General features: G+C 41.6%; 1 protein-coding gene across 1 annotated transcript; it reads right to left on the bottom strand.

Moving 5' to 3' along the window:
• Positions 1-1,593: 1,593 nt before the first annotated feature.
• cxcl12b (chemokine (C-X-C motif) ligand 12b (stromal cell-derived factor 1)) lies at positions 1,594-12,131 on the bottom strand. The gene is made up of 4 exons (XM_083906453.1): positions 12,042-12,131; positions 9,924-10,041; positions 5,390-5,473; positions 1,594-3,017 (listed from the first exon to the last, which is right to left on the bottom strand). Exons 1-4 carry the CDS (start codon positions 12,106-12,108, stop codon positions 2,975-2,977), a joined length of 312 nt encoding a protein of 103 aa, XP_083762579.1. The 5' UTR covers positions 12,109-12,131; the 3' UTR covers positions 1,594-2,974.
• Positions 12,132-13,335: the final 1,204 nt, after the last annotated feature.

Here is a 13,335-nt window from a genome sequence, read left to right as displayed (position 1 = left end):
GCTCGGGCTCTCCACTGCAACGTTGTTCTGTTTTGGCTCAGGGGTTCTATTGACACGTCAATACATCAAAAAAAAATCAAATCAAGTGTTCGAGGGCTATGACTGCTGGGCTGTGGTCAATATTTTCTCATATAACGCGGCGACCGCGGCCTGTGTTTTCAATCACCGTGTCTCGTACGGAGCATATTTGTATTTAGTTGACCCATTTTTACCTCGAGAACAAACCAGAAGGACATTAATATTGACGGCGTTTTACTCCTTATGGCCGACTCTCACGTACGCAAAGGAGGCGCCATTCATCTAACACTGCCGCACTGCATCGTGGGTCCCATTGCTTTGTTCCGCTTGGGTTAAGCCTGGTTGATACTCGCCGTAGTGTGCCGGGCGTGTGCCAAAAAAGACGTCATATGTTGTGCTGGGCGCATGAGCTCCAAAAAAAAAACTTTATCGGCTACGGCTACATTTTCAATGGAAGACTGACCGAGCAGATCCTCTTGCTCGTGTTTGTCACTTCCTGGTGATTCTGGTGGATTATGGGATGTTTGTCCCAATACGTGAAACACCGAGAGACAAATGTCAGTGATATGCGGAAAGTTGTTGTTTACTACTGTTGCTAGGCCGACGTTTATCCGACAGCACAACTTATACCGCAACGGAGTAGTATAAACGCCCCCAGTACATACTTCTATGGTCGCACGCCGTCTGCGGAGCCCTGCGCGAGTATAAACAAGGCTTTATGTGGCAGGAATTTAGTAATGTTCCTGCAGCAGCGAGTGTAAATGTAAAATGCGTCGGCCAATCAAAACACATTTATGCTTTCAGGTTACACTGCTCCGCTAACCTCCGACCGCCCGCCCAATCGCCACGCGATAATTCTACGCATACGTGCGATTCTGCCGTGAGATTGTCGACTGTGACCGCGTTGCACACCGTGTATAACGTACTGTATTTGCAAAAACAAGCCGTTGCACATGAAATATTGCATGAAACCTTGAACATTTTTTTTTAGTTTAATGCGTTTCTTCAGCATTCCGCAGAATGCCCTTCATTTAGCGGCTACATTGCATTAGAAGACAGTTAGTCAAATATATATACACAATATAAAAATAAAACCATGACATATAAAAGACACGTCTGATAATAAAGTGGCTGAAATATAGAAAAGACGATCAAAAACTTTCACTTTGCCACCTGGAACATTCCCTTTTGTGACATTTATCATTCAGCTTCCTGTCTTCTTATGTGATAATCTATTAGCTTTTCATTCCTACCAAGGAGAGGTGTTGGTATGAAAATACTGGCATCAGTTATTCATTTTATATTTATATCAGATTATCTATTTCTAGAAAAAAAAAAAGGAATACAAAAATCACGTTTTTTAAACAGTATTTTTTTTTTATGATGCATATTTAACTTAATAAATATTTGGTTTTGTTTATTGATATGTTCAATCAATAAAAAAAGCTGCATTGATAAGTGTCTCTATCAGTACAATATGGCCTTTCACAAACCACCACCTTTTCATTTTTTGTGACTAGTAAAAAAAAACCCGAACATATTTATGTTTTATATAAAACATTGAAGTCACAGCATCCTGTCTTTTCTTACATAAAATACAAACAGTGAAATACAATTACAGTATAGCAAAGGTTCTGACCCCTTTATACTGGATATAGAGCACCATAAGATCAGTGCATGTTTCATTGAGAGTGTTCATGAGCGTCCTCTTATGTTTACGCTCAGATACAAACGCGAGTCTCTGATTGGTCGCCTCATGTGTGGAGGGTTAACTGGAGTCTGTCCCGCGTTCCCTCAAAGGAGTCTCAAAAGAGTCTCAGTCCTTGTGGAAGACTCTTTTTGTGATTTAGTATTAAAGGGCACATGCAATGTCTAAAAACATGTGGAAGAGGCCAATGTTAAATATTGAGATTTTAGACATTTCCCTGGTCATTGTTGGAGATTGTAACGCATGTTTTTAGGATTAAGTCTTTTTTAACAGATCTACAGTTCGGCATCGTTGGGCACTCTGACCAATCAGTGGACGGCAGTCTGACGACTTCACGCTTAGTTTCGCCTCAGCTCGATTGGAACCTCGCCAGAGCAGGGACTAAAAAAAGTACAAGGTGCTATTGCTAATGGAAACGCAAAATAACCGTGCCGAGGCGAGGTGTGCCGGGCCAGTGGAAAATGGGGCTTTAGCAACCGAAACCTGGGAGCTGCTACAGCCTCACTATATTATCAACGCTTTCAGCTAAGAAAAAAGAAGGAAGAAACATATTTGCTTACCAGTGTTGCTTTTCCCTGACCTGCCTTTTGATACATGGTCTGGGTGCATACTGATGGCCTATGATGGTTTGACCCACTTCGAAGTATCAAAAGACACTCGCTGCAGCATCGCACGCGTCTGATATGCATAGAATGTATTTGTGTATGCAGAAGATGCTGCATATGAATGGCCCCTTACACTCCCAGTCTTCAGTATATGAATATAAACAGAATGTATGCTTTCCAAAAGCATTGAAGAGGTAAATGTTTTTGCTATATATAGTGTAACTGATAAGTGAACAACCATCAGGGTAGCATTACCCATAAAAAAACTTTGTGATTGAGAGAGAGAAATCTCAGTTTGTTAGTTAAAGTTTCTACGCACAGACGCAGCATTCGTTCTGGTGCACACACTCTATATCTCGCGTGAATATGCATCCCGTTATTCAAGCTGTAGCTGCACTTGGTGCTGACACAAAAATGGCCACTGCGTCAGTGTCCAGAGGGATCAGTGAAGGTGGCACTGGCGGGTGAGCTGGGGGTGGTGCAGTGTGGCGGTGAAGTGCTGGTTCTGCGTGTGGTCCAGAGCGGTGGATCGGTACATACGGCGTGTTTTTTATGGGGACGGGGGAATATGTATCCATAGCAGTGACGGGGGAGGTATAGAGGTTCAGCACAGGCCTGGTGACATATCCGTCTTCCCTTGTGTTTAGTTTTTTTTCTTGTTATTGCGTCTTCTAGATTTCTTCACCCTGGAAAGAGATTCAGAAAGATCAAAATTTATTAGACTCAGAAATACACTCTATACATTGTTAATGTGGTAAACGACTATTCTAGCTGCAAACGTCTGGTTTTTAATGGAATATGTACATAGGTGTATAGAGGCCCATTTCCAGCAACCATCTCTCCAGTGTTCTAATGGTACATTGTGTTTGCTAATCGCGTTAGAAGGCTATTGGATGATTAGAAAACCCTTGAAAACTCTTGTGCAATGATGTTAGCACAGCTGAAAACAGTGTTGCTGGTTTAGGTGACCCCAAACATTTGAACGGTAGTTTATATTAGTTACTGAAAACCTTTGACGTATACATGTCACATATTACTTTTGATGCATTGCTACCTGATTCCATACTCCAGACTCTCACAGAACATATGGAGACCAGAGCACATGGAGAGCTCAGTCATGAACATGTTACACAGAGGCCTCAGATGTTGGCAAACCGTCTTGATAGGTGAACGTTGCAGCAGATAAATGTAATTTATGTGCCACTGTGCATTAAAGGAGTGATGCTGATATAGAACAGCCACGCTCATAAAAAGCCTTTCAAACAACGAATACAATAAAACATTCCTTATATGTACAGTCTGGACATTGTAGTCACATGAATAGCTGTCTTTAATTTCTTTAACTCCTCACACTGTTGTAAAACGGCACATTGATGTAAACAGGTGAATCGCCTCTTCACCTGAGTTCATGGTGCGGTTTAATACAGATGTTCAGAGGTTTCTACCAAGCACTACAGTGCAGGTCACAATTTGAGACCATAAAACCCTGTTCTGGCATGTGTTTTCACTAACGGACCATCTTTGCAAATAGCATTGCAAGAAATGACTTTGAATCCTCTCTCCATCATAGTGGACACGGTATATTAATTGTATGTTTCTCATTCCAGTTCCATTGCTGCCCAGCAGTGACCTTTCTCTGCTAATGGGTAGACTGTCTGTAAGATAATTCCCCGTCATAGTGTTGTTGCTGGAAAATCTATGGAAGCCTATTTCTGCCAGAAAAGAAAAAAAGAGGTAAAACTTGGCCTTGATAATAAAAATATCCTCAAAGTAAGTTAAGATAAAAAAGTTGTCATGATTAAATGTCATGTCATGATTATGAGATAAAAAAAGTTATAATTAGAAGAAAGAAATTATGAGATACAAAGTCATAATTATGAGATAAAAAAGTAGACATTATGAGATAAAAAGTCGAAATTATGAGATAAAAATGTGAAATTATGAAACAAGTCGAAATTATGAGATTAAAAAGTTGAAATTATGAGGAAATTATGAGATAAAAAGTCATAATTGTGAGATAATAGATCCAAGTTATGAGATAAAGTTGAAATTATGAGATAAAAAGTCGAAATTATGATATAAGACGTGTGCATGCACCTCAACAGGTTTGTAATGGCCCTTCAAGTCACGTTTAAAGTAGTGTTGCGGCTGTTTGAAAATATCTCTTAATTTCGATTTACTTTGAGGATATTTTTATTATCAAGGCTAAGTTTTACCATCATTTGACCCAGCAGTGAATTCTGATTTAACTCATTCCCACTGGTGGAAAAGAACTGTGTAACCACAACCAGCTGGTAACTGCTATATATGATTCATTCATTCATAAAAAAAAATGAGGGTGGATTTAATATACTGAGTTGCCCAGGTTATACGTACAGGTCCTTTAATGACGCAATAAACAATAACTCATAATTCCTATCAAAGGACTTAATTGGTTTTCACATTATACTTTTTAAGTGTTTATTGTATTTTTAATAAGCAGACATTCAGGCTGGAGATAATCACCAGCAGACATGAGGGGAACCTTTTTTTTTAAACACAATTTAACGACACAGAGTGAGCTACTGCAGGTTTAACCATCAACACTCTCAGAGCTGTCCTGATGTGCTAGAAGTGTTGAAAAGTAAACTACCGTTCAAAAGTTTGGGGTCACCTATACAACTTTTTAGTGTTTTCCATTTAAAGTCAGACTTTTATTCATCAAAGTAGTGTATATTGAAAAACGTATGTGAACATGTGGGGTAAAAAAATAAAGAAAGATAGGGATCAGCTGATTGTCCTGTAGCCTTGGTTAAAGTCTCAGGTCCATGCTTATGTTAAGAGAAGGAAGCGGACACACTGATGGCAGATTTATCAGTCCCCTTCCTTGATGCTAATTATGTCACAGATAATAACTCAGCGACTTGCATCAACTGCGTCAGTGATTTGAAAGAATTATTATCAGCAGGAAACTGAGGGAAAAAAAGCCATTTTTATCCGTGGTTTATTTCCTCTGAACTCCATATTTCATTTGTGTCTCTGTCAGCGATGCTGCGGAGTTTGAAGAGGTGTTTCTTACTTGTTAATGGCGTTCTTTAAGTGCTGCTGCAGCCACTTGGTCTCTGGGTTGATGCAGACTTCTCTGTTGTTCTTCAGCTTGGCACTGTTGGAGGAGAGGGGGAGAGAAAAAAAAAAAGTTTGATAGATATAAATCAACCTCAAGGACTTGTCCTGTACTGCAGAGTATTGTCACCTCTGGGCTTCCTTTGTAGCTGAAGATTAGCTGATTTGCACAGTCCAGATATTTATATACTTAATTATGCAACAGGAGCTATTATTTACCTCAAGGACATGTGATTTTTTAATTGAGTTAAACATTAATAAGAATCCACATGTTGTAGTTGCTTCACTTGGTTTCCTTGGATAGAGAGAAGCTGTATGAGATAAATTACTAAGATTTGAACGTCTTACACATAAAGTGCTGGAATCTTTTGGAAAATAACGGTGTCAACATTTTCTAAAAGAGCTATTAAGATCATAATAAATGTTTGGGTTAACACGATGATAACAGTATGTCTTTAACTTAACTATCTGTGGCTAATAAATCACACAAATATCATTATTTTCTGACAGGAAGCCAACACTTTGCTTAATCTCAGGAAAACCCCAAACATCTCACAAAACATCCTGGTTAAATCCAGTGGATTAGAATTTCTAACCAGCTATCAGCTTAATAAATAGTACATTTAACAGAATTAGTCTCGCTGTGGAAATGAGCACAATACGTCAGGATAATTATCTGATCTGGTTTATGAAAGCTGAGCTCAGAAACACCTCCACTAAGCTCTGAAAACCTCACAACATCCCACCACGCGCTACGAGCTGAGAGGCGGAGGATTACTGCACATAACAGGCTGTCACCCGACCGCCGGTGAAAAATCCCAGCTCCTCTGTTTCCACTCAGACACAGATGGGGAACGGAGTCTCACGTCGCACTGTACTGTAGGAGCTGTAAAACTGTCTCGACACTGGCACACAAAACATGATGTGGACTTGGATTCTGGATGGTGTGGTTTAAAAAAGTAATGAAAGGCCCAGTTTAATGGTAATGTTGGCCTAAATTGGGGGGAAACCTCTCACCTCAAACATCAAAAGGAGACATTTTTTGGGGGTTATTTTTGCAGGCCTTTTATTTTAGGACACCATAAAATGGCTAAAGCGCTCATTATCAGAAGAAAAAGCATCCAGCTTAATGTGAAAATAGCATTTTATGAATGTGGAAAAAAAAGTACATCACTCCAGGAATCGAGTGGAATAGGAATAGTACCAAAATAACCAGTCCTAACTGTTCCATTCTTTGGCACCCTGCCCTTGGAGTACCAGAGTAATATGGTACAGTACAATCTGGGTACAGCTAGACAAGCTCCATCCCTGACAGTCAGCTGATTGGGCAACAGAAAAACATCACATCCCGCCCGCAGTTTATTCTCATACGAAGCTTAACAGGAAAAAAAAGAGCTGCTGGATGTCCCCCATTGTTGTCTGTTGTGTCACGTTCTATGTCGTCGTACCTGTACAACGTCACAGTCTCGCTGCCCCACCTATAAAGTAAATGTACGGCTCACGGTCGAAACGCAAGCCTTGACTGAACTGTACCGTGATGGTTTAACAGCATTTGTTAAACCAGTCGAGCTGGCCTGGCCCCTCTGTGCCTGTGCCACAGTTCCCACCCCTGACTTAAACCCAAAAACAATAGAAGAAGCACACAAAGAAGAAGAAGAACACAAATAAGGAACAAAAAAAACTAAAGCCTCTTTTCCATGACATGGTCCCGCCTCGCCTCGCCTGTCGTCATCACAGTACGGCTGCATGAAACTGCCGTGACTTTGTTATATAGGCGACACAAACACACAATCTGGTGTGGCTTGTAAAGCAGTTGTTTTCAGTGTAACTGAATCATTGGATGCAACACGCAATCGCAGGCTTTCAGCAGCAGTGCTGTTGCTAAATACACCAGGCTCCTTTTGGTATTGTTTGATTCCTTGCGACTTGCGTCTTGCTCGTGCCTCTTCCAGTGGACGGCAATCTGACAAAGTCACACATATCATCGGCTCAGCTCGCTTGGAAGCTCTCCTCAGCATGTACTAAAACAAGATCCAGGTACCATCGCTACTGGAAAAGCAAAATAACGAGTCGTGCTGGGACCGTGTAGTGGAAAAGCCATACTAGTATTTGTATACTGAGACATGGACAGTAGCACAGTAGCTACAGCCATAGCTCGACTTAACTGTGCATTGTAAAGTGATGTGTGAACATTTGTTCTGCTTGAACACAGTTATGATTGTCATAGAAACATCATGATTGTCTGTCTGTCCTCTAAAACAGGCTATAAATCTCAGCGAGGCTTTCCAGGTGAAAGAACAGTTTGTCTTTTCTTTTAAAAAAAAAAGAAAGAAAGTGTTCCTCTGAGGAAGGGAAGTGGGGTTGATCCCACTCGATGATTTATAGCTCTGCGGTGACGGAGCGTGTGTGTTCCCGGGAGTGATGTCAGGACGATTGATGGAGAGCTGAACCAAATATTTAGAAGAGGATTTGTTCTGTTATCAGACACTGCCGGGTGACTTTCAGATCTGTTGTGCTGAAATGGTGGGGGGTGGCGATGGCGGGGGTGGGATCTCACACCTCTGTGGCAAAAGGTTGTGTCTGAGAGTTAACAGCTCAGAGGTGTAGCGCCTCACTGCTCCATCTCTCAATCACATGACGCTGCAAATTAAAAAGGCATTCCTCTCGACCTCAAACTGCCGTCTGATTCAATTTGTGCCCCGGCCCTCGCCTCCATCGCTGCTCCCCCTCTAATGTGCCACCTCCCCTATTCCTCACCCCCAGTTAGATGCAGACACATGTGCAAATGAGCAAATGGAGCCTTTAAACTTAAAAGAGCAGTTGGGGAGCATCAGTCTGAGCTTCAGTCCCAAATCCCCCAAACTAACATGTGTGTCAGGAGGCCAAACAGCTCAGTAAGTGGATCTGTGTTTGCTTTTCCTCCAGGGATGTCCCCTTCTTCCCCTGCTCCTCTGTTTTATTAGCGACGGCCGACTCATCCGTTCCGCTGTTTTCATGTGTCTGCCTTCATCCTGTTTATCTGTCTGCATGTCTGGGTGAGAGCCTAAACCCCAACAGAGAGCCTAAACCCTAATTGACTTGGCTGGAATTTAGAGGACTGGAGTTCCACAAGCAGCAGGTAGTAATTACTTCACAGCAAGTCTATACCAACAGCAAGGTGGGGTGGGGGTTCTGGTGAGGGCACACCGTGGGACATGTGGGGGGACAAAGGAGGTCTAAGGGGAAAAGAGGGGCTATAATGTTACTGTCTTTCTTTCATCTGAGATGCAGCAGCGCTCTGCAGGCTCCTCGTCTCACTGACTTCTTGACTCCGCGGGCAGATTTCTGCAGTGAAATTTGTGGTCATGCTGCAGGGTTGCATGTCCTCACTGACCTTTTGCCATTTTAGTGAGCCTCTCTAACAGTCCCCAACCTGCCCCCCCCTCCCCCAACTCCATTTTTGTCTTTTTGGCAGATGCCCCACAGGCTTCTAGCCTTTTGGCCGTGACACTTCTGCTGTCCCATTTTCTACAGCAAACAAATGAATGAGGCGTTTTGGTTAATGTGTTCCAGGCCACTGACATAATTCTCACTGTTGTTAGGGATCGGAGTAGGGGAAATAAAAGAAAGAATATGAGGGACACAAGGGGGGTCAGAAGAAATACAAAGGTAATCACTTTGACCCTTAATTATTGCTTCCTTTGCAGAGCATAAATTGCCCCCCTGAGCTCGCACCGTCACCGCTTTCCTCTTTCTGAGTGGCTTACGTTGTTTTAAACTCGGGCCTCTAATTCAGGAAATAAAGGAAGGATATCAACACTGTACTTGCACTGCGCTGTATTTAATGAATAACAATTATAGCAACGATTTAGTGTAAAATGAGAGGATATTAAACATGCAAATCCTGCAACAATTTGTTTAATTATTAGTAAATGCAGCATTGTAATGACAATAAAGAGATTCTTGTTTCTGATAAAACTGCAAATATCAGTAGTCGTGTAGAGGTGAATTGTTCCCACAAAAACCTCAAGCAAGTGCAGCTACATTCCTGAATCTTTTTTCTACATTTTACTGTTAAAAAAACGGTGCAGCTTGCAAATGTGTCAAATATGAAGAGATCGACTTGATTCTACTTGCAAACACTTATCACTGTGCTGCTCCTGATAAAGACAGAGCACAGAAACTCAGTTTGACGTAGAGCTTGACGCTGTGTATGTTCTACAGATACACATCTCTGTGAAAACCATGCATCGGCCAAACAATAGTAAGATTACACACAAGTACCAGCACATGAGTTAAAACAAAGAATCTACTACTGCAAATTAAAGATGAATTATCAGCAAACACAAGTATTTTAACCTTTTTTTCATATGGAAACAGGAGATGTTGTGAAATACACCAAGAATCAGTTATCTCTGATTAAAAATCACCCTAAACAGACCAACATCCTTAAGAATTACCTTTAAAGTGATTGACACATGTTTATTTCCACACTTTTCTTTTTGACTTACATGACTTGGAAGGGGCAGTTGGGCGTGTGGAGGAACTTGAGCTCTTTGATGGAGCGCTGGGGAACCGTGTTGAGGGTGGACCGACACCAGCACCGCTCGACCAGACTGATCGGCTTTGCTGCGAACACACGACAAACAAGGGGGACATTAGTTCAGTCATTCTGCAGATAAAGTCAAGTTTTGGTGAAGTGTCTGACTTTAAAGGGAATAGTTCAACATCAATTAGAAAACAAATTTCGGTACAGCAGCTATTTGGACACCGAGTAAAACATTTATAACTTTGTTTATAAACTGCATATTAATGAGTATTCATGTGTTATAAATGGTGATTCAATATTTATTCATGCTTTTTAAATGCATCGCTTCTCTCATAAAAAACTAAAATAATACTGTTACGATTTTAAAATGCATGGGAACTTTTGTGTTTACCTGCCGCTCTGAACAACATGTTCATTAAAAAGAGATTAGCACCTTCGTCCTGTCCGCTCACTTATAAGCACAAACACACACACACACAAAGAATTTTAGCTTTTCAATCCCAGCACCTTCGACGTGGCCTCTCTAAAGGAGAAGGGCCCTCCACATTCAATTTGCAATATTCGCCTCTCTTTTTTTTTGTGTGAAAGAGCACTCTGCGGCTCAGGCCCCCGTGGAAAACACCACAAGTACATTCTTAAAATGATTACAAATCACCGTGCACCTCCACGGAGCCTTGTGTGGGGGGCCCAGAGGAGCGCAGATGCACATGGATAACTTCAAATGCAGGCGATTACCAAAAGCAATTGCAGTTTTGTAATTATTTGCCCTCCAAAGAAACTGGTGAAGGTTGTGAAAATGTCAGCGCGAGGATGAAAGCAAAGACCTGGCAGTAAAAAAGCTTCAAGGAATTAAGAAACCAGTTAATAGCTTTGACTTGGATCCTTAAAGGAGGAAAAACAAAGCTGCAGAGAGTCAAAAAAATGAAAGGTCACGGAGCAGATGCTGATTTGTATCGTTCCATTTCCTTGTTGCATCAGCACACAGTTCAACAGAATCAAGTGTAACGAACGCACCATTGTCTCCGGGCTTTGACATGATCCCATTGATATGCGTGTTTGCGATGCGACGCCGCAAATGTCCTGCCACACAAATGGCTAAAATCCTCAGTAATATCAGCCTAATGACTCACACCCATTCAGGGCCTTTTCTCATGCAAACTAAAGGGATCATTATGCAGCGCGCAGCACCGGGGCCAGAAGCAAGCGCTACCACTGCTATCACCGCCGCATTGTTTATCCCTAATTACAAACTAATTAAAAGAAAGCAGAGGGAAAGGACAAATACACACATTTAGAGCTCACTCTTTAATGTGGGGGTCTCACTGGGGCCAAAGCAACACACTTAGCATAAAGCAGGACTCAACAATCTGCTCCACTGATGTAATATAATAGATGCAGACCTCAGTTTTATTGTTAAATAATAAACAAAGCAAGGAGTTAATTCAATAATAATAATTTATATATAAACAAAATCAGCATAATTTGCATGCATTTAAAACTGTTAAAATTATGTTGCGTGTTTATTTTCAACTTCAACAATTCAGAGCTACAATTACTGGATTTTTGATTTTGGCAATTCTCTTTATTTGATGTCTTTAAGTTGATTGTTTTGTTGAGAAACAATTATATGTGAAAATGTACAGTTAATTCTGTTACTTTTCCCTCAAATGGGTAAACAGGCTAATCTTATAATCCTTGCAGATTAATTCTAAAATCACAAATTGTTTCAATTTACGTGTGTTTTTCAGCGCGAGAGTGTGAAATGTAATGAAATCAAAGCATAAACAATGTTATAAATCTTCTGTAATTCCCTGCTACAGTCGCAGACGTTTTCAGCAACACGACAGGATTCGTCTAAACAAGTGAAACTCATCAGCCGTCAGCCGATAAATCTACAAGAGTAAATCCTGACGACAGACTCTCGGCAGCAAGCAAAAGTAAATCTGTAATAAATAAAAACAAAGTTCACCGTGAAGTGAGTTTCTAGTATAATTTTCCTCAAATAAAACATTGTAAAAGTCCTAAAGAGGCAAACTCAAAGAAGTGAACCCATGAAATGCTGTCCCTGTGTCCTACTCACCGCTGTAGGTCGGCGCATGAGTGACCACGGCCAGCAGAGTCATCAGTGCCAGCAGTTTGACATCCATGGTGGAGGGCGAACAGCTCTCTGCAATCTCTCTCCTTCAGTTACAATCCAGGGCAGAACTGTGGCCACCAGCTCTGATGTGCACTGTGTTAAATCTTAGAGAGAGAATGAGAGTGCAGGAGGGAGGGGATGGGAGAGGAGAGGGAGTCCCACTTTCTCAGGAGGGAGGGAGGAAGGGAGGGAGGAAGGGAGGGGGTCTCAGCACAAGAGGAGAGGAGGTGAAAGTAAAGGAGTGGAGGGCAGAGAGAGAGAGAGAGAGAGAGAGGGAGCAGCAGCGAGTCAGTGCAGACTTCCTCAGTTGTAAATGTGTTGGCTGGGAATCAAGAGAAAAGTCTGATGGGAATTCTTTCTCTCCCTTTTCTCTGACTTCTCCCCATTTTTCACTTGTTCACCTTCTTTTTCTCTCTCTTTTGTTTCACATGCATTTTTTTTTACACACATTCACACATTCATCTTGACTAAAACATCACCCATAACCAAGTCAAATCTGAGCCCCTGAACTGAAAAACAAAGTTCTCTCTCATTAGGACCAGCTTTTCTGTCTCCATGTGGACCATGTTAAAAGCTCCTCCTAAAGAGGTAACAAATACAAGGACACACACATACACACACTTCTTTTCTTACTTAGAACTCCCTGCCGCTAAAATAATATTGTTGTGTTTACTGGGATATGGCCTGCACCTTCTTAAAAACCCACCCACCCTCTCTCTCTCTCTCTCTCTCTCACACACACTCTCACTTTCTCTCTCCTCCTCGCCAAGGCTCGCTCATGTGTCTCGGCTCTGGTCCACGACGCCTGGTTCATGTCAGCATCGTCCTCCTCTGGACTTCCATTGTCTGCTCCGCTGATGAAACCATTAACAACCGCGCTGTTAATAGGTCAGAAGGAAAACAGCGCTGTGAATTGTCTGCGAGGACGCATCAGCGATGATGAAGACGAGGGATTATTTGTGCAGAAAGTACAGCGTTACAGTCGAGCAAATATTACACAATACATGCAGTTCTTTCGTGCATTAAAAAGAAAGATAAGACGGGAATAGCTTTTCTTGATTTGCCGGAGGAACTATGTGAAACTTGCTCCTTCAATGACCGGAGCTCATTCTACACAGGAACCTTAAAATGAAAGGGTTAGCGTCCTGTTATTGTTGTAGAGACGTGTTAGAAACTGAACTAATAATAATGATGATTATGACATGGGCAAAAAAGCAACAATAAACAAAAGAGGAAA

Source organism: Microchirus variegatus, assembly GCF_963457635.1.
Source record: "Microchirus variegatus genome assembly, chromosome: 19".
In the NCBI taxonomy this organism is placed as follows: domain Eukaryota; kingdom Metazoa; phylum Chordata; class Actinopteri; order Pleuronectiformes; family Soleidae; genus Microchirus; species Microchirus variegatus.
The sequence above is the reverse complement of the archived record's forward strand: the minus strand, read 5'-3'. Positions and strand labels throughout refer to the sequence as shown.

Bases quoted from the DNA above. Each gene is read 5' to 3' on its own strand.
- cxcl12b (XM_083906453.1), bottom strand. From the start codon at position 12,108: ATGGATGTCAAACTGCTGGCACTGATGACTCTGCTGGCCGTGGTCACT. The intron at 10,042-12,041 runs GTGAGTAGGACA...GTGTGTTCGCAG, and splicing joins TCATGCGCCGACCTACAGCG to CAAAGCCGATCAGTCTGGTC. The intron at 5,474-9,923 runs GTAAGTCAAAAA...CTCCTCCAACAG, and splicing joins AACTGCCCCTTCCAAGTCAT to TGCCAAGCTGAAGAACAACA.